Below are 20059 nucleotides of genomic sequence, written 5' to 3'. Positions count from 1 at the left end.
GGGCCTTTGTGTTTTATTTCGAGCAACCTTGGTGTTCATTACTCCCAGCTTATATTTGTCTGAAAATTTCCGTACAAAAACTAGAAAAGTTGATACGTTTACGATTACTCTTGGAGGTTATGGTCGATGACAAGCTCAGCGATGTATGGCGAAAACATCTTGCCAGCGTGGTCTCGTCCATACTTAGGTTTGGTGGGCCAATGTTGTCCAGAGCTCAGGATAATAATAGTAACCATGGGCGTAGCCAGCATTTCAAAAAAGGGGGGGGGGAACTCTTCAAAATTTTAGAAGTAAAAAAAAGGTACACTAAGGTCGCTTTTTACGCGGTTGTTTTTACGCGGGTTTTTTACGCGGCTTTTTTACGTGGATTCCGGAATTTACGCGTTTTTTACGCGGCACGTATCCCCCGCGTAAAAAGCGACTTAAGTGTGTTTTGCAAAATAGAAATAAATACTAGTCTTTAGTGATTGTTACATCAAGGCAACCAGTGAAAAGTTGTCCTTGACATCAGAGTGGAAAATTTTATTATTCTTTGTCCAACCTCGAATACAAATAGATGTTCTTTACTAAAAACTCTTAAGTTCATTTAAACCTTTGGACATATTATTTTGGCGACGAGGATCTCAAGAATCCACGAACATGGCAGAAGACAGAGTTGATCAGCAGCTGCAACCGGAAATTCAAGATATGACTCACAAGATGGCCCAAATTTTACAGCGGATAGCGGTCAAGCAGCAGCAGCGTCAGTATCAAACTCCGGAGCAGATTTTTTTGTTTAACCAGGACCTCTTCGAGAACGATGCAGGCCAGCTGAATAATGCGGCGAAGGTACGTTTACTTCTCCGGAAGCTGAACACCCATTCGCGCAGCCGCTATCTCAACTTCATCCAGTCAAAGCTTCCCAAGGACGTGAAGATTGAAGACACAGTCAAGATTCTCAATAAAATCTTCGGGCATCAAACGTCAAACGTCCCGAAAGCGGTTCATGTGTCTTTTCACGATTGTTGTTGACCATCTGCACACTCAGCAAGCAGAGAGCACTCAACCGCTGTTCAAATATGGTTGACCTTAGCCAGGTTTCCACCCGACGTAATGTGCTGAACGAGCGTTCAATCGTGCATGTTTCCATGGTAGACCAAGTGCAATTTTAACTGCTTTCTCAATCGCAGGGAAGAAAGAACGGACTTTAGCTAGCAGGTCTATAAGATCCAACTCTTTCAAATTCTTACGGTCTGCTCTCATACTGCTGCAATGTTAATACAAAACTTCCACCTCTCTAACAAAATTGTCAACTTCATAAAAAATTACGAAATTTGCGGTTTTGTGCTTGAACTCTTCCAACGACATGCGTATTACGTTAGCGGGATGCAGCAAGGACAACGCGTAGGCAGGTGCACTATCTTCATCGAACCGTGTTTCTAGTGAGGTTACAAGAGAATCAAGGTAAGGAATTGTCTCAGCTAGGTTCCAATACTCCAAGCTAGTTGATGCAGGCGGATTTGCCCGGTACTTTTGCCGCTGCAATATCCTTGGTGGATCAACTGAAAAACCTGTGCAATTACCGTGCTGGATCAAAACCCGTACAGTATCGAAATCCGTACACCTTGATGTTTTTCGGCAGTTTTAAGCATTATAGAAATGAAAATTCATATGATAGTTACATGTACAAACATGTAACTATCATATGAATTTTCATTTTTATAATGCTTAAAACTGACGAAAAACATCAAGGTGTACGGATTTCGATACTGTACGGGTTTTGATCCAGCACGGCACACGCAACATAGCGCAAGCATTTCAATCAATTATTTTTGATCTGGCTCTTTACACAGATGTTTCTATGGGCTAAAGGTGTCGTTTTGTGCTATTAGAGTTGTTGAAAACGAAATTCTGCACCAATGTCAACATTTAGGGGGGGGCCCCCCTGCCCCTCTCTGGCTACGCCTATGATAGTTACCGAGGTAAACTAGAATGTACCTACAGGCTCATGTGCCTGAGGGTTGCGAGTGCGTTCCGTACAGTGTCATACGACACATTTTGTGTCTTGTCCGGCATAATGTCTATCAACATGGCCATTAAGGAGGACAGAGAATGCTTCGACCAACGTGACATAAAAAGTCATTTTCGATGTTCCAATGGCAGCGAGAATGGTCCATTCCCACGAAAGGTAGATGGACGCACAGATTTATTCCGAAGGTATCCGGTGGGGTCGGGAGGCATCAGGGCGAAGTGAACTTCCACGTGCAACAGATCCTGTCAGGCCATGATTGCTTCAGGCAATATCTGCATAGGTTCGGACATGCGGGGTCCCCCAAGTGTCCCGAGTGTGTGGATGCGGAAGAGATTGCTTCTTCGTATGCCTAGTTTTGTACGTGCCGGAGGATGTGCGACAACCCGGAAACCTAGAGCGCGGTTTGTCCGAGAGCTGCAACGTGTGTGGTGGGTTAACCACTAACACGCCAGTGGTAGCTAATTGACAGTCTCCAGGTAGTTAGCTAGGAGGTTATACGAGTAATGAGGGTGCATCAAGCACAAAAGCCACACCCCGAAGCAATACCTAACCGTACTCTTGAAAGATTAGGACTGGAGGGTTTAGTGAGTCCTGAACAGGCCGAGTGGTGTTTGGGAGACTGTAACTACCCTAGCATCACTCTCCTAGTTTCATCCTCACACGTTTGGCTCTCTTGTCAGGTGTCTGTTTGCAGATTTCCCCGCCACCTTTTGAAATAAAAATAATACAAGCTGATTGAAACCAATCCCCATATGTGGATTGTGGAGGAAGAATTGTCCTGCACTTCCAGCAGACATCTTCCGTTCTTATACAGATGGTTCAAAAATAGGGTCCAACACTGACTCCGGAGTTTACGGGCCCGGTGTTAAGGAAACTATCCCAATGGGTAGAGGCCCACCGTTTTTCAAGCAGAAGTGTATGCTACATATACTTGTCGGCACTAAGAGATGTCCTAAACGTAGCTACAGTCATACGAAAACCGGCATCTTCTTGGACAGCCAAGTTACATTATTGGTACTTAAGTCCATAGAATAAGCATCCAAATAAGTGATAACTGCTGCTTTTGCAACCTTGTAGTTGAAAAGTTAGCTAATGTGTTTTGTTATTGTGAAGCCCTTGCGTTTTCTCTTAGGTATCACTTCTTCTGACGTTACTTTCTAACTCCATATTAGGTACGGAATCAGTATGGAGAGATGATGCCCAGAGATTGGAAATCAATTCTAGACGCAGTTCCTGATGGTGACTTGGTGATTTCTGCAAACAACCCAAAATGACCAAATACACTATAATATGAATATTTCCGCTCCTAGAAGTAATTTTGAATTGTTTCCAACCTGTGTTGCAATCTTTAACACTATTTTTAAATGACTTCAGGTTAATTGAACAATACTGCAGAGTTACCAATCGGTAAAAAAAGAGAAATTGGAAAGAGTATATTGTTGGAATTTATCGCATCATACCATCAAGTTCATTAACCTCAATCGAGTGTATTCCCTAACTCATTGCAAGAAATACTTTGATATACGACAGGCTATCGTAATTCTATGTTAACCTCGTGGTCGTTTCTCATACACAACCTCTACACCGTATTTTGATTAAGAATTTTGTTTGTTGTTTTTGTTGCTGCAACTGACGTGTAGAAGGGAAAAACCGAAGAACGATTGTGTTGTTTTGTGCGTTTTATGGCTTTTTTGCAGGACCTAATTGGTTTCGTCCAGACATGTCTACCCTAAATTAATATAGTAAGAAGTGAGCCTATCCGATTGTTCAAGTACCTCCTTAACTGTTTCCAGTTTAATATTATTTTCGGAAAGTTTATTCATAAAAATTTTTCACGCAATAAACTCGTGCAGCAACCTATGCGGCATAGAGGGGAGAAGAATACCACATCTTGAACACTAGCGGCAGCTTTAAAAAACAGTCGTCTTGACCCAATGAGGTATACAAAGGTGAGGAAGAAGAAGACATTAGCTGTATTAGTAATGAAAAAAAGGTAAACAGAAGCACGTGTTGGGGTTGTGACGTAGATCTCCAAAAACAAGAAAATGCCATTTGAAATTGTGTTCCGCATTGTTTAACGACGCAGGTAGGCATTTTCAGCCGTAAACTGTCAGTCTGTGAAAAATTTTTGACTTCTACGTCATCACTGTTAACAAAAAAGAAGCTCTTTAAACCCGAGACTCAAACCATCTCCGTACATTCTATATTTCATTGATCTTGACCAGGCTTGTAAATGGTCACGGTTGAACTACCTTTCACTGCGTTAATCGTCCTCTTCTTCCTCTGACGGTAGCAAGGCTTACTGTCTAAATACATTCTTGAACAAACATATCAAACGAGTACTCGCCACCACGACGTTTTTTTTTCTCAAACGTATTTTGACATTTTTCTTAGAAATGAGATTTACTCACGTTGTGTGCGAGGATTTTGGAAATTACCTCCCAAGTAACACGGTTAGTCTTTAATAAGTTTAGGTAATTGATATATAACAAATCTCGTCACTATAACAATAACGTATAAACATATATACAACTTGTTAACAACTCAAAAAGCGCAAGGGGCGGAGCCAATATAAAACATATATTCAACTTCAAATGAATTGTTCACACGACTTATATAAAACAAATTTATAACGACTATAACCACCACTTTTACATTTCTAGTACCAACAAATGGTGGCCTGTTATTAATAGGTCATAAACAAATTGCACAAATGAGTTGAAATTTCACTCGCTGATGATTGTTTCTAACACATACAAACAGATGACCCACGAAAATAATCATGGCTCTTCATTTGAGAAATTATCAAGACAATCCATTGATAGAATAGGGTGTTGGTATAGTGATTAAATACAATAAATCTACGTGCGATTTCAGATTTGTCGTGAATATTTGCCTTGTACTTCGTTAAAATTTACGCGCTTCGAAAATACCACAATATGTTAGTAATCAATATCATATTTTTTTTTTAAATTTGAAATAAAGAAAAAAGTAACAGATAAACTCTAGAGGAATGAGCCTCAGGTATATATTTTCGATAGGATTATATTATGAAACGTGCCTTTAGCACAGAAAAATGGTGTTGAATATTATTTTAGCACGCCGCTTGCGCTAACGAGGCAGCCATGTTGATTATTAGCATTCGTTGAATGGGTACACCGTTTGCCCAAAGATTTTGTCCGTTATATAACCACTATCTATAAAGTTTATTTCGGTAAAAATATCGCATAATAATTGAAAAAAATGTACATTGAAACATCAAGGTGAACTAAGATGTCATGCACTATGTACTCATTATTTGAACTTTCTTACTCTTTAAGCAAACCAAACGAGGAGAATCCTGAAACCAATTAAGCTAGGCTATATAAAGCTACTACAATCTATAAAAAAATCGCCGTCACCATCTTGATTATTGTAGTACAGAAAATAATATAAAAATTCTCCTAACTAAACCACGCATTAAGTAATATATTTTGAAATTTAAGTAAAACAGAAATATTCAAACATTGATCTGAGGTTATTAACGATGATCAAAATAATAATAATAAAACCGAAGATCGTTGAGCAAGACAAAAAAGAGAATTGAAACAAATCATGGCCGATCAGATTAAGTGATTTTCTTGTTTTAAGTAAATTGAATGATAAATTTATTGATTATAATTTACTGTCAAATTAATTATTTATGTTTAATCAAACATAAATTCCCTGGATGTTTAAATATTCTATATAATTTTGAATATTAAAACAGTATTTATGATCTGCACTGTATTTGATGAAGAAGAAATAGTTCACACCATAAAATCACATTTACAACTGATTTAAAACTGAACTACAACTTTTGCGGCCATTTTTCAATTTTGTCTCCACTATACGTTTTGCTGTCAAACACATATTCACCACTGTTGTCTCTCTTGCATTCTCAAGCAAAAAACTAGTTATAAACATGTTATAAATCAGTTTTTAAAGCAATTCGTAATATATTTACAACTTCAACTTGTTATTTCGATTTAAAACATCATTCCGATTTAAAACATCAATGCGAGTGAATTAAAACCCAATGTTTTCTCTGTAACTTATTTATGACTTATTTATAACTTTTTCCTTTCATTTTTTTCGTAAAAGATGTCGCATGTGTTACTTGGGCTGTATCATCGATCTTGTAATAAGACATTTTCTCAACATAAATAGAACGAAGTAGACAAAAATAGGCCAAAATCCATCCTGTTCTCTCTTTGAGAGGCGATAGTTGTTCTACATTTACGAGCAAAACCCTACTGTGAACAGGGTTGATATTTTTTGACACTCTTGAGTGAAAGTGAAAAAAAGCATCCATAAACGTTATTTTTTTACAATCCTTTCAGAGTTCTTCCTTCCCGCTTTTTGCATGGAAGTGAACTGTCAAAATACCTCATTATATTTCATGCGATGGAAGCAAGACAACAAAATCAGTTTATCAGTTAACAAAGATTGTCAAGGCATCGGTCAATGTCAGTGAAAAAGTGTTTCGGTGAGGTTCATTTTGGTTGAGTGGACTGTTTGTTATTATTTTTCGCTTTGAAGTGAAGATCATTTAGTTGGACTTGTCGTCAAATTTGATTCCGTAACCGTGAACGATGCGCGCGATCTATTTCATCTGAGTATAACAGCACGTTACTAGGACGAAAATCTAGTGTATCTGAAAGAGTGCTGCGATCATTGGAAGTAAAAATTGAAAATGATTGGCTGTAGTTTTCGAAGAATTTTCCTGGGGAAAATGACTTTTTTCAGCACTGACTGTGACGCACCTAAAGAAGGGAAATCATATGAAAGCAGTGATGCCATATTTTTATTTGTATTTTGAAGCTCAGAAAATCATGTCACATGGGTGAAATTAAAAAAAAATTTATATGATAATCTGCATATGCACTGAACATATCCCTCTATCGAAAACACGCATTATAATATGTTTAACATATATCCGGTGACTCATTTATGCACACGGTTACGCTTAATATATAAATATAATAAAGCCTCCAACACGCTTAACAGCATTTGAGTTTATTTTCGTTTTCAACCATACCGAGAAGTTTATTTCGCGACCTCATGAAAACCAAAAAAATTTGTATAATTCTGTATTATTTCCAAAAAATCTGTAATCTGTATATGGGACATTCCATGTCAAGTGTCCGAGGAAATGCATCGACCATCTCCAATTTCGACCAAAAATTGTGTGTCGATGTATTTTGGGCCGAAATTTATAAATACAAAGTGTTGTACTGATTGGTGGGCCCCTCGGCCAATGGGCCTCCACTTTTTGTGATTTTAGCAAAACACCGTTTTTAATTTGCGAATATCTCGGGGCTCTGGAGAGCTACAGGTGATATTGACATATCATTTTGAAGGGTTTCAGATATAGAATCGAACTGCGTAGTCAATTTTTTTCAGCAGTGTTGCCAACATTGCATTTTTTTCGATTTAAAATTTATTTTGCAATTTCCTCGAAATACCCCCCCCCCCCTTCGATTTTGATTTTGACCACGCCAATGTGTTTAGCAGACGATTTTACATAGGAATCACTTATCAACCAAAAACAAAGTGTAGCGTTCCAGAGATACAGCATTTTCAAAATTGCAAGATTTTTGAATCTGTCTACGCACAAAAGCGCTTCTACATACATTACTGCTATCTTAATAGTATCCTAGCAGGCGTTTGTTCAATCGAAAAGATGTTACTTAGAGTAGTATCTGTTAATGATGTAACTCAAAATATCTCGTTCTCGTCTCGCCCCAAAATGCATCGACTCACAATTTTTGGTCGAAATCGGAGATGGTCGATGCATTTTCTCGGACACTTAACATGGAATGACCCATATACAGATATCAGTATGGAGAATACGCAAAAACACTGTATTAATTCAGATGAATCTGTCCATGTGGCATCACTGTATGAACGTGTTGACCGTTTACAAGCCTGATCTGGTCAGGTGGTCTGGTCAAATTTGGTTATGGTTAGTAGGTATTGTTTTCGTACTGTGTGCTTTATGAAATCTGTGTCTGTTAAGTGTGGACTAGGAGAGAGAAAGGAGATATTATAATCAATTTATTTGTAGAGTTTTTAGATAGTAGTTAAACGCTAATTTGTTCGGACAAAAAAAAACTGTCGAATTTTCAGCGCTAGCTTTTCAATATAATGTCAGTACAACATATTTACTCATATTCGATATTGATATATCTTCATACAAATATAGATGAACTGTTTTGTAGTTATGTTAGTATTAGAGGTGCCAGATGTTGTTCAAAAATTTCTAAACTTGTTTGAAATCGGAATAATATCTATCCGTAGTTTGAAAAATTTGCACTCGCACAAGCAAAAACAGGACATCTGGTATTTCTGGTTAGTATGAAATGTTCTGCAAAAAACTAGGGCAAAAAACACATGTAGCTTGGTTGCTAGTCATAAACGCAAAACGCCTTTGACAAACCGTGCAACCAGTTACTAAAATTTTCTGTAGACTAAGCATAGCATAGCTTGCAATGCTTAACGATCACCAATGTATCTACAGCAATGCCAAAATTTTATTAGTTACCAATGATATTGTCTATTTGTTTCAAAAAGAAAACTTAAGTGAAATTTCATACCCCAGATAATTTACCGGCCGTGCTTTGGGATGGGATATGAGGGGAACAATTTCAGAGCCAGTAACGATTTTCGCAACGAAAACATTTATTTCTGCAATTGTCATTTCTCCAACTCTCTACACATACCTGCTAGTTCTATTCTCTGCTTTTCCACCTAACCCATTCTGTCTGATACTGCACTGCTGACACCGCGAGGAAAGGAAAGACCGGTGGTACCTAGTAAAAGCTTGTTTTCTTCTCTATGAACTTTTTTTTCTTTTTTTTTTATTTTTTTTTATTTTTTAAATAACGTTATTCTCCTTACAGCTTAAAGATTCATGTCTTATCATAGAAAATAAAAGTAATAATTTAGAATCAGATGATGTAAGCAAATGGAATTGTGATTACATGAAGATGTTCTCCGTATTGTTGTTGTTGTTGTTGATGTTGTTGTCACTGCTTGTTTTGTAGATGTTGTTTACAAGTAAAAGTTTAAAATAAATAGAAGCTTTCGAGTTTTCAGTTTCCTCACCACAATGAAGGATGAGAAATTTATTCTTCCGCTTCCTCTTCGGTACCGGTGAGCATGGAGATTAGGGCGGCGGTATCGATGAAGCCCTTATCGTCAATGATCATCTGGTCGAAGGCATCGTCAACTTCGTCCTCAGTGAACTTGTCGCTACCCCAATGGGTCAGAGCGTAACGGAATCGGTCGCCATCGATCTTGCCATTGTTGTCGAAGGCTTTGAAGGCATTGATGACGACATCGTCATCATCCTGTCCACCACCAGACATGCGGTTAGCGAACAGCGTCAGCAGCTGGGTGAAGTTGAGTGGTCCCGGAGCTTCGCCAAGCATTTCGTCTAATTCCTTGTCTGAGCACAGTTTGCCCAGGGCATCGAAGGTCGAGCGGAGATCGTTCTTGCCAATCACACCGTCCTTGTCATTGTCCATTAGCTGGAAGGCCTGTGAAACGAGAACGACAAGATAGTGTTTTGAGTTTGTTTAATCTTGAGATCAAAATCGTTCTTCATTAGCATACCTCCTTAAATTCGGCGATCTGCTTCTGGGAGAAGAGGACGAACACAGAAGATGGCGCCTTCTTAGCTTTTCGGGAGGATGAGCCGCGGGTGGATCCTCGCTGCGAGCCAGAGTCCGAGGGGGTTGGTGCTGCCGGGGTTTCTGCTGCTGGAGTATCGGCGGGAGTTTCTTCCTTGGAGGAGGCCTTCTTCTTGGTCTTCTTTTCCTTTTTCTCAGACTAGTCATTAATTAAAAGCACGAAACGAACATATTAATCATCCATCAACCGAATGTAATTGCAAAAGTGGCTTGGGATTCCATCTCGCATCTAATTGCAGATCTTCGCACTTGATCATGCCTCACTAAACGATACGTATGATCGGGGGAGGAGGTGTGGAAGGTGTGAATTTCCACCAACACGATCAGCGGTGTCTATTATTAGTAACAAATTTTCACGACCTGTGCGCGCCTACTATGGTTGTACATGTTGGATTGGTTTACGTAATTTTCACCGTGCGCCTCGCCTGCCGAATTGTGAATCGAGGAAAATCAAAACTATTTTTGGATCTGTGCAAACCAGAAACTGTGCCTTTCCCGATTCGGATGAGATTTGTATCCTAACTGTATGCTGATTTTCCGAAAATTGAGAGCTAGCTGGTTTTGCTCAAGATGACTTTTGCGATTACTAAAATACGTGATTTATCATTATTTGCAGATGGGCTAGACAACTTAAATGTATTTAATGTGTTCGAGGCAATTGGATTGTATTACTTTCAATAGAAATAGAAAAACATTTTTTTTTTCAGAAAATGTTGTTGAGTACTGGTTTTAACGCTGCTGATAAGTAGGATAATCACAGCTGTACTATGAGAGTGAAATGTTTTGGAATTATTGTCTCAATTACACTACAGCAACCACTTAAAATTTTCAAAACATTTGCAGAATTATCATTAACTATCGATCGTGTATTGCAATGTAATCCTTTGCTTCGTTCTGTAATGCCTTCACTGCTCTTTATATGATTTGAGCACTTTCTTCTTCATAACTTTTTTCATCATCTCGTCCTAAATATTTTCACTATTCAAAGCATATTTCTTCTATTTTTAAATGTCACTTATCAGCACACGTTACTATTTTGAACCAGCTCACACCAAAGCCATTAAGAATTAGATCCCTATTTTGCACCTAATGATCTTTAATTTTTTTTTTATCATAAAAAGTTGCACCAGGAATCCGAAGCACTTTAGCCAAAGTGGCACGTTCCCAGCCGTTTCGTCATCCACCCAAGAAACTTACCATGATGCTTGGGTGTTCTTAACTAGAGCGACTGTACTTGACTGAAGCCCCTGAGCGACTGATTGCCCTGGTGCGGTCCTGCTGATAAGTACGATTCGGTTTTCTCGCGCCGTCCGAGTACACACACTTGCGCGTCGCGAACCACGGACTCGGACACCGTTCGCCTCCTGTAGAGTTGCCTTTTTTAGATCAAGACGGGGGCCCCAAGAATTCTTTTTATATTTTTTTTTCTGCGCTAGTATCGACCGACACCGACTGACTGACTGTGGAGGCCGAATGGGCAGCAAAGAACAGAGGGCTAAAATTAGTCACCGACAACCACAGAGTCACGCATACACGCACGGTCGATTAGAAGAGAAACGCCGGGAGGAAAACGCCTGATGGGTGGTGTGGGCCAACGCACATGTTCAGGTGGGTGGAAAACTGGGTGATGAACTAGACTTATTGAGTTGCGCAGAATTCGCCGGAATACCATCCATTCTTGCTGGCTGATGATTGTATTACAATATGAAGTTAGGATGGTTTGAATGAATATATTATTAATTTAATTTTGAAACTTTAGTAATATAGATTTTCATGGAAAACAGAATCTAAGAGCTCTATTTTCGTTTAGAGCGAGTTTCTCCACTTCAGAGGATACATTCGGTGTCATCTTGACTGTTTTTTTTGACGGAGTCTACAGGAAACCGTTTGTTGAGATTTAAGAGTGAATTTTTTATGCATAATTTAGTTTTTGGCCGACCCATTGCAGAAGTGCACAAACAATCACGAAGCTGTCGCATTCTGCTACTTTTAGTTTATTGCAGCCGCAGTTTAATGTGCGGCCATGTAGTTGTAAAGGCATACATCTTAGAAATTTTGCGTATGTCAGAGGGAATGATGAATAACCTAGGTTTTTCGACCGGCAACCGGTGAACCTTGATCACTATTCTTCGGGAGTTTAAAAGTTTTCATCTCTGAGTTAAATATAACCAGCATACGTTCTAGACATATTTATTTAAGTGCTTATTAAATCCTCACTATTATTGAATCTTCGGGATTCCCATTAACAGAACCGGTAATGGGTAAACATTTTCTTTGACGCCGGTGATTATTGTTCTGTGTCGGTACCTTAGTCGAGCATCTGTACTATGATTCATGAAATTACTCGGATAGGTGCCAACGGTAGGATCAGAAAAAGCAATTGTTCAGTATTATCCCCTACCATTTTTGTGGTAATAGTAAAACCCTTTCAGAGCTATAACCCACCTGAGGCTGATATGCTCAGTTTTTGCAACTGAAATTTGGTACTTCTCTGCCAAACTAAACAGTACAAATGTTGAACTTGTATGCCGACATTATTCATCCTTTTGTCATCAGGAGCCAAAGTGAATTGCACGATTACTTTTTGATATCTAACTCTCCTAAATTTTTAAGCCGTAAAATATAAAGAGAGTAGTTTTACTTTGTTTGTCTCTAATACACCATCGCTAGAATTGATTATTCATTACATAGATTTTTGTTTGAGACTTTAAAAAATGGGCGAAAAATATAGTTCCACCGATCGATCTGAAAAGTTACACAGTTGTTATAGGACCCACAAGGAACACGAGAAGTGCATGGGAGCAAAAAAATAACACCATCGCTTTTTTCCAATATAATCGTGTCCCAGTCTAATATCCATGACCTTCAGCGTTAGATGCGATGCAAGGTTATCGCCAATCAAAACTCTCTTTCCGCTTTTTTTTCCAGATATGGCACTGCAATTGTGGCCAACCCGTCGTCAAATGAAGAACTTTCAAACCATCCAGATTTGAATCTGTTATACCTGGTGTTTTTTGGCCCTCCCTCAGTCCATGAACTGTACAAATGCACTGATTTGTACACAACGTAGGGTGACAGTATTGTCCAGTGCTGCAAATTCTCGACACTGCAAACGAAAATGACAAAAACCGCATTTTCACTGTCTCAAGTTGAAACGACCTTCAGTACCAGCGGTGTCAATTTTTAAAGAAAGTCCGGTCATTGAAAAAACTGAGATGACCGATTTAATATCGAAATTATTTGATTTGAACCAATTCATTGCATGAAGTAGATGAACTATGTAAACATCTACATTCTCAACTTCATGAACATCACTAAAGCAACACGGTGTGTGCTAAATCACAGAAATGCTGCTAGCAAACATTCACTGTCAACTGATTGGAGCTGAAAGTCTCTTTTATTGTCACCTCGTTTGTAGAAAATTGAAATTCAAAGATTTCAGTTTCAACTGAAAAGAAGAATTCTTCTTCTCCTGAGTAATAGAACCAGCATTACGATAAAGAACGCCATTGTTTTAATTGACTTCGCTAATCGTTAAACTCGTGGCTTTTCTTAGTGATACAAGAAAAAAAAATTGCAAAATACCTGTTGTGAGACTTCGATCTTACAAGATCATTATAAGTTCCAGAAAAAAAAAAAAACTTGCAAGGATTTTGCTGTCACGTGCGAAGTTTTTGACAAGAACAAAAAACTAAGGTGATGACGATAAACATTGAACAATCAGTATCGAATGACAGCAGCACTGCCATTTTAATGGTGATACGGTACTGTTCATCTATCATTAGACTGTCCAATAAAAGTATACTAGTGGGCAGTTTACATTATCATAAATATTCGCAATAATCCGGACACCATGAAATCAGTGTAACTCTAGCAATATTCAAGCTATGAGCGTCTTTTTTCGCTAAACTCCCAAGATATATCTTATTTGCAAGCAGTTTGTACCTGTAGAAGAAACAGGTCATTTTGACGTGGGACTACGTCTTTGTTTACTATACTGAGATGCATTCTGTAAAACTGGAAATGAAACTGGCAAATGTTGCGTCAGATTTCAAACGTTAATAACAGTAAAACCACATGACGGATAACAATAACCAATATGTTGTTGGATAGATTAAATGTATAACAATTTTGTAATATGCTAGTTATCACTCTAATTTCATTGCTAAGCGGTAAAATTGATAAAAAGTTTCAACGACAAATTTACGCGAACAATGAACCAATTACATGCATTCCTAGCACAGACGACGTGAATGGACACCAACCGTATCCCCAACAATATCGAAAAAAAATTGACAGAGCCTCCCCGTCCCAATAGGTCAATTTATTTTTGCTTCCATGAGCTTAGACTAATGTGATGTCTCGAAGGTAAAAGTTTTCCGAAAAGTTTTAAAATAATCCCCATACTTGAACAATTCCTAAACCTGCATTCAGAACTTAATAAAAACTGATATCTTGAAAGAAAACATGCTGGTATGAGCAACAGTACCAATGGAGTAGCAGGTCTCTCGGCGTCTATGGTTGCAGAGGTACTCTTCTATTCGTACATTTCAGCGGTACACTTCCGTTCGTACTGCAGCGCGCGGTACTATTCGCATTGCAGTGGTACACTTCTGTTCGTACCTTCGTCCATTTCTATTCGTGTGCAATCGAGGAAAAACTGCAATGGTGCTGCTGATGGTGATTGACAGTTTATTTCATAAATATGATTACCATAAATTACTCAACAAGAATTGTACATTTTTGCAACGGTTATAAGTTATATTTATTATATTTTATATTCGATATTCACTAAATAATCGTGACCAGATAGTATCGCAAAATTGAATTCCCAAATATACAAATTAAGAGAAGAGTAAGAGCCGGAGAATGCTTGTGAATTTTTGGTCCATTTAGTAAGATTCATTCCGAATTTTTTCTTACATTTCAAAATTGTTAGATGATATTTTATTATTCTAAACTATTTCATGATAAACGCTTATTAGCTGTCTTCGTAATACAGCGAATGTAATTGTAGGCAAATGAAAAAAATTGTCAAGCAAAAAACATTTTTTTTGCTAAAACTTGTTGATAATTTCGTTCAACATATCTTCTTATGTTTGCCAAATAATGAACTTTCGTAAGGGCTCCCATATTATTTTGTGTTTTGTCAAATGCACAAAAAATTCTACAGGCATAATATCGCCAAATATAAACGATATTTTTTCGAGTGTTGTTGAATATATTTCTAAGGCTGAAAATAAAATTACGTAAGTCACCGAGCAAACACATTGATTCTGTCTGCGGACTCTGTATACTTTGGAACAAAAAAGCCCCTAATTACAGTATTTAGTCCCACGTCACCATTTCATACAACCTAGGGCTGTATACCTTGTAGTATTTTATCAACACAGGCACAATCAACAAACAAATTTACCAGAAGAAGTGTCTACAAAAACTGTACTCAATCAAAAGATATTGGGTTCTAGTGAAGCGGACGCTTTCCGGAAAAAAAAACAGGCTGTCAAAGATGACAAAAAAAAAACAATATCGCACGCTACCCTGGGGGCTAATGCGGTCTCGATCAACTAGATTAGTTGAGAGAATTCGTTGTTGATATTGTTTTCGGCACATTTTGTATGTTGTAGGATAAGTACATCGATACACCGTGCCCCAGTGCTGAGTCGAGAAAATTTCCAGCTCGAAAAGTTCCTCGACCTGATCGGGAATCGAACCCGATATCACAACCGTGTGGGAGAGCTAGCCGACCGACACCGCTAACCACAGAACCACGGGGACCACGCCAAAGATGACAAGCTTTTCCGTTTAATCTGGACCAGAGCTGTCAGCAAAATCACCAGGATGGAAAGTACGTGATTTTTACATCAATTGAGAACAATGATGTTTTGAACCCGAGAATCACATCCCATAGTTTGGAAATAAATAGTCGTGTAAGAAAATTAACCGGGGAGCTTCGTAGCCGCAAGCTTAGATAAGCGGGTTGTCGTGGGTTTGAATTTCAGTATAATCAGGCCATTTGATTATCAAAGGATTTTAACATGGGTTTATTTATTTATTTTCGGGCTCTCCACTACATACCCTTCCTTCAAGGTGAATTCTACAGTAAACTGTTCTGAGTAACGTATAATAGTTCTATAATAGGATAAGACTCCTTTCTCTTAACAAAATATAAGTGCTACTTATAATAAAACTGACCAGACGAATATTAATCCTCTTGTAATTTGGTGATATTGGTAGGATAGAAAGAGGCTCGGTATAGTAGAGCAGTGAGCTTAAAACGGAAGGGTAAAAACCTCAAACTTTATATGTACATTAATTTGAATGATCTTATCAGTGAAAATGAAATTCTTCTACGCAGTTGATATTACTGATCGTTTCTGATGGGCATCCAATGAATGGGCAAATATCAATCAATATGAGTTCTTGAAACCTGGGTTATACCCAGTGGCCAGAATCCGACCTCAAACTCCATTTTCAATCCAAATGACCACTTCTGGTTGAATCATAGAATCATAAAATCCATCATAAAATTGTCGAACTGCCTAATCTGGGTATTTCGAAGGCGAAGATGGCGACAGTTTCCGGTCAAGAGCTTAAAGTGACAAATATCATCCAATACGATTTGGGGTAGCGGTATGATACCTGGAGGCCAGAAATCATCGTCAGACGCCATTTTAAATTACTAGACAGTAGCTTCCGGTTTCTGGCAACCAGTCTAAAAGGGACAAACATTACGAAATGTGAGTTTTTCAGTACACGGTATGATGCTCAGAGGCCAGGAATCAACTCCATACTTCATTTTGAAATCCGCGTTTGTGACTTCCGGTTTCTGGAAAATATTCTTCAATTGCCAAATATAATCCTACAAAGGTAAATCCACTCTTTGGATTTTAAAATATTGATGTTGTATTTGAAGAAATGATTATAGCATAGTATTTGAAATTTGACGTAATATTTGTAATAAATAAATAGTTTTTTTTTATCATAATGACTCCTAATTTCGAGCTTTGATCAAAGCAGCTAGTTTAAACAGCCTTTGGGTTTTGATTCTTTGTATGTTTGAGGAAACACCTGTTCGTTTACTCCTGTTTTCTTTAAATAAGTCGTGTAGTCTTTGAGAGAATGGACTTTTAATATGTTTACAATTTAACACATAATGATTAAAATTAAAGTCAGATTACACTGGTCAACACAAGTGTGGCCCAGAGGTCAAACTAAGAAAAAATGAAAATTTATAGCTTTTCTTGTGAATTTTTTTCTTTCTAGGGCAACTATTGCGAGCTTTACAGCAGCATTTTTTCGATTTTGTCAACCAGTGTTAAAATCAAATGTAATGGGTACTGATAAAGCAACTAAACCTTTACTTTAAAACTAAATTGTTGAAATCAGTCATGCCATCTTTGGAAAAACGAGTGAATTTAAAAAAGTTTTCTGAACACGTTTCTTTTAATAACCTCCGAACTACATGTTCAATCACCATAAAATTCGTTATTTCGGGGTTTTGAAGACAGTCCGTTCATTTGATACCTATTTTGTTCAAATCGGTTGTGTAGTTTCTGAGATAATGGAGTTTCAAAACTTTTACATTTTGAAACATAACTGACAAAGTAACAGTCCGATTATAATAAAATTCAATAGGGTTTTATCAGGCAACTAGACCTTTCTATTGCAGCTTATTTTGTGAAAATCGGTTGATCCATCTCTGAGAAAAGTGGGTGAGTTCAAGCAATCTTAGAACATGTTTCCTGTCATAGCCTAATTTCCCATTATTATACATAACGGACAAAATTAAAGTCCAATAACCATAAAATTTAATAGGGTTTTATGAGGCAACAAGACCTTCCATATGGCACTAATTTTGTGAAAATCGGCCCAGCCATCTCTGAGAAAAGTGAGTGAGTTTAAACAGTGTTTGAAACACGTTTTTTGCATAACTTTTCAACTACATGTCCAATCATTATAAAACTATTTTACTAATAGTTCAAAAAACAAACCCGTTCTTGTGATACCAATTTTGTTATAATCGGTAGTGTAGTTTCTGAGAAAATGAAGTTTTATGATTTTCACATTTTGATACATAACCTCGAAACTAAAAATCCGATTACAATAAAATTCAATAGAGTCTTATGGGACAACTAGACCTTTCATTTGCAATTAATTCCATGGAAATCAATCCAGCCATCTCTGAGAAAATCAAGTGAGATTGGGAGAGCGTTACATACATACACACACATACACAAAAAAAACACACATACAGAAAATGCTCAGCTTGTCGAACTAAGTCGATTGATATACGAAATTCGACCCTTTGGAGCACTTTTATACCTCTGTTTTTTTATTCAGTGATTGCTATACCTTTCTAAGAGAAAGGCAAAAATATAACTTTTTACTCATTCCTGTGATTTTTTTCTTTCTAGGGCAACTATTGTGAGCCTTAGAGCAGCATTTTTTTTCAATTTCGACAAACAGTGTTATAATCAGAGAAAATGGGTACCAATAAAACAACTAAACCTTTAATTTGAAACTAAGATTGTTGAAATCAGTCCAGCCAACTTTGGAAAAACAAATAAATTTAAAAAGTTTTTTGGACACATTTCTCTTCATATCCTTAGAACTTCATGTTCAATCATCATAAAATTCGTTATTTAGGGGTTTTGAAGACAGTCCGTTCATTTGATACCTGTTTTGTTCAAATCGGTTGTGTAGTTTCTGAGATAATGGAGTTTCAAAACTTTTACATCTCGATACATAACAGACAAGGTTACAGTACGATCATAATAAAATTCAATGGGGTCTCTTCAGGCAACTAGACCTTTCTATTGCAACTTATTTCGTGAAAATCGGTTGATCCATCTCTGAGAAAAGTGAGTGAGTTTAAACAGTCTTTGAAACACGTTTCGTTGCATAACTTTTAAACTACATGTCCAATCATTAAACAATTATTTTACAAATGGTTCAAAAAACAAACTCGTTCTTTTGATACCAATTTTGTTCAAATCGGTTGTGTAGTTCCTGAGATAATGAAGTTTTGTGGTTTTCACAATTTGATACATAACCTCGAAACTAAAAATCCGATTACCCTAAAATTTAATAGGGTCTTATGGGGCAACTAGACCTTCCATTTGCAATTAGTTTCATGAAAATCGGTCGAGCTATCTCTGAGAAAATCGAGTGAGATTGGGAGACCGTTACATATATATACACACACACATACACACACACATGCAGAAAATGCTCAGCTTGTCGAACTAAGTCGATTGATATACGAGATTCGACCCTTTGGGGCACTTTTATATTTTGGTTTTTTCAGTGATTGCTATACCTTTCTAGGAGGGCTTTTTCTCACTTTCACTCAAAAGTGTCAACAAATATCAACCCTGCTACTAAGTCATTCTCTAGAGGGTGCTTGGAATATCGGTAGAGCCAACAGCTTTCAGTTTTTGATAAAAGGATATCTGAATAGGGTTACCATTTGATCGGAGTGTAAAATCAGGACAACTTTATTTTCCGGCACAAATTTGATCTAAGCTGTTTCTATTTTTTGAGATATCAATAAATAAAACACGTAATATGAGATTTGCATTACACCATACGCCAAAACCCTCATTTATTTATCTAACGTTATTTATCGTATTTCTCGGACGATTCAATTCTGCAACTTTGATTCATCAGGCATTATGTACAAAATACTACAAGGTATACAGCCCTAGGGGTTGTATGGAATGGTGACGTAGGACTAAATATTTAATATATGCTAAACTAAATATTATTATATGCTGCGCTTACCTGTTAACACTACCGTTTACTTTTGATAGTCGTTATTTTAAAACTAACGATGCATGAATACATGAAAATTTTACACTAGTAGTAGTTGCGAAAATTCTCATAACTCTTATCTTCAAGCATCTATAGTTCTGAAAAGAACCGATTCCATAATATTCAGTTAAAAATTCGTGCTACAGAACGCTGATAATCGCACCATGAATATTTTGAGTTGACTCGTATGCAGCTCTCGTTTCCCAATGTCGCGTACCTTTAACAGCTGCACTGCTCTCGCTTATGTGTAACAAACTAAACTGAAGCTGAATTTTCCACACGCAGTCTTTTGTATTGAGTTCAAAGCAGATTTTTGCAATTAAGGCGTGGCTACGTAGCTTCGAGAAAGAGGAACAAACCAAAACACCTTCGATACTACTGAGTGATTTTCATAAGCATCAAAAGAAAGGTTTTGCTTTCCCGATGCGCAAATCACTCTGGTTCTTAGATTAACTAATTTTTGTTTCTAATATTTGACTGATAACGGTGTTCGAGTGGACACAAATTAACAATTAAA

The 20059-nt window shown here is 37.5% G+C and overlaps 1 protein-coding gene across 1 annotated transcript; it reads right to left on the bottom strand.

Annotated features, from left to right (window-relative positions):
- Nucleotides 1-9123: 9123 nt before the first annotated feature.
- LOC129717525 (myosin regulatory light chain 2) lies at nucleotides 9124-11185 on the bottom strand. Its single transcript, XM_055667492.1, has 3 exons — nucleotides 10924-11185; nucleotides 9650-9865; nucleotides 9124-9573 (listed from the first exon to the last, which is right to left on the bottom strand). Exons 1-3 carry the CDS (start codon nucleotides 10924-10926, stop codon nucleotides 9160-9162), a joined length of 633 nt encoding a protein of 210 aa, XP_055523467.1. The 5' UTR covers nucleotides 10927-11185; the 3' UTR covers nucleotides 9124-9159.
- Between the last annotated feature and the right edge of the window lie 8874 nt (nucleotides 11186-20059).

The sequence above is a fragment of the Wyeomyia smithii genome, chromosome 1, assembly GCF_029784165.1.
Source record: "Wyeomyia smithii strain HCP4-BCI-WySm-NY-G18 chromosome 1, ASM2978416v1, whole genome shotgun sequence".
In the NCBI taxonomy this organism is placed as follows: Eukaryota; Metazoa; Arthropoda; class Insecta; order Diptera; family Culicidae; genus Wyeomyia; species Wyeomyia smithii.
This window is presented reverse-complemented; position numbering and strand designations above follow the sequence as displayed.

Coding starts and splice junctions, on each gene's coding strand:
- LOC129717525 (XM_055667492.1), bottom strand. Junction 9,574..9,649: donor AGATCGCCGAATTTAAGGAG/GTATGCTAATGA, acceptor CTCGTTTCACAG/GCCTTCCAGCTAATGGACAA.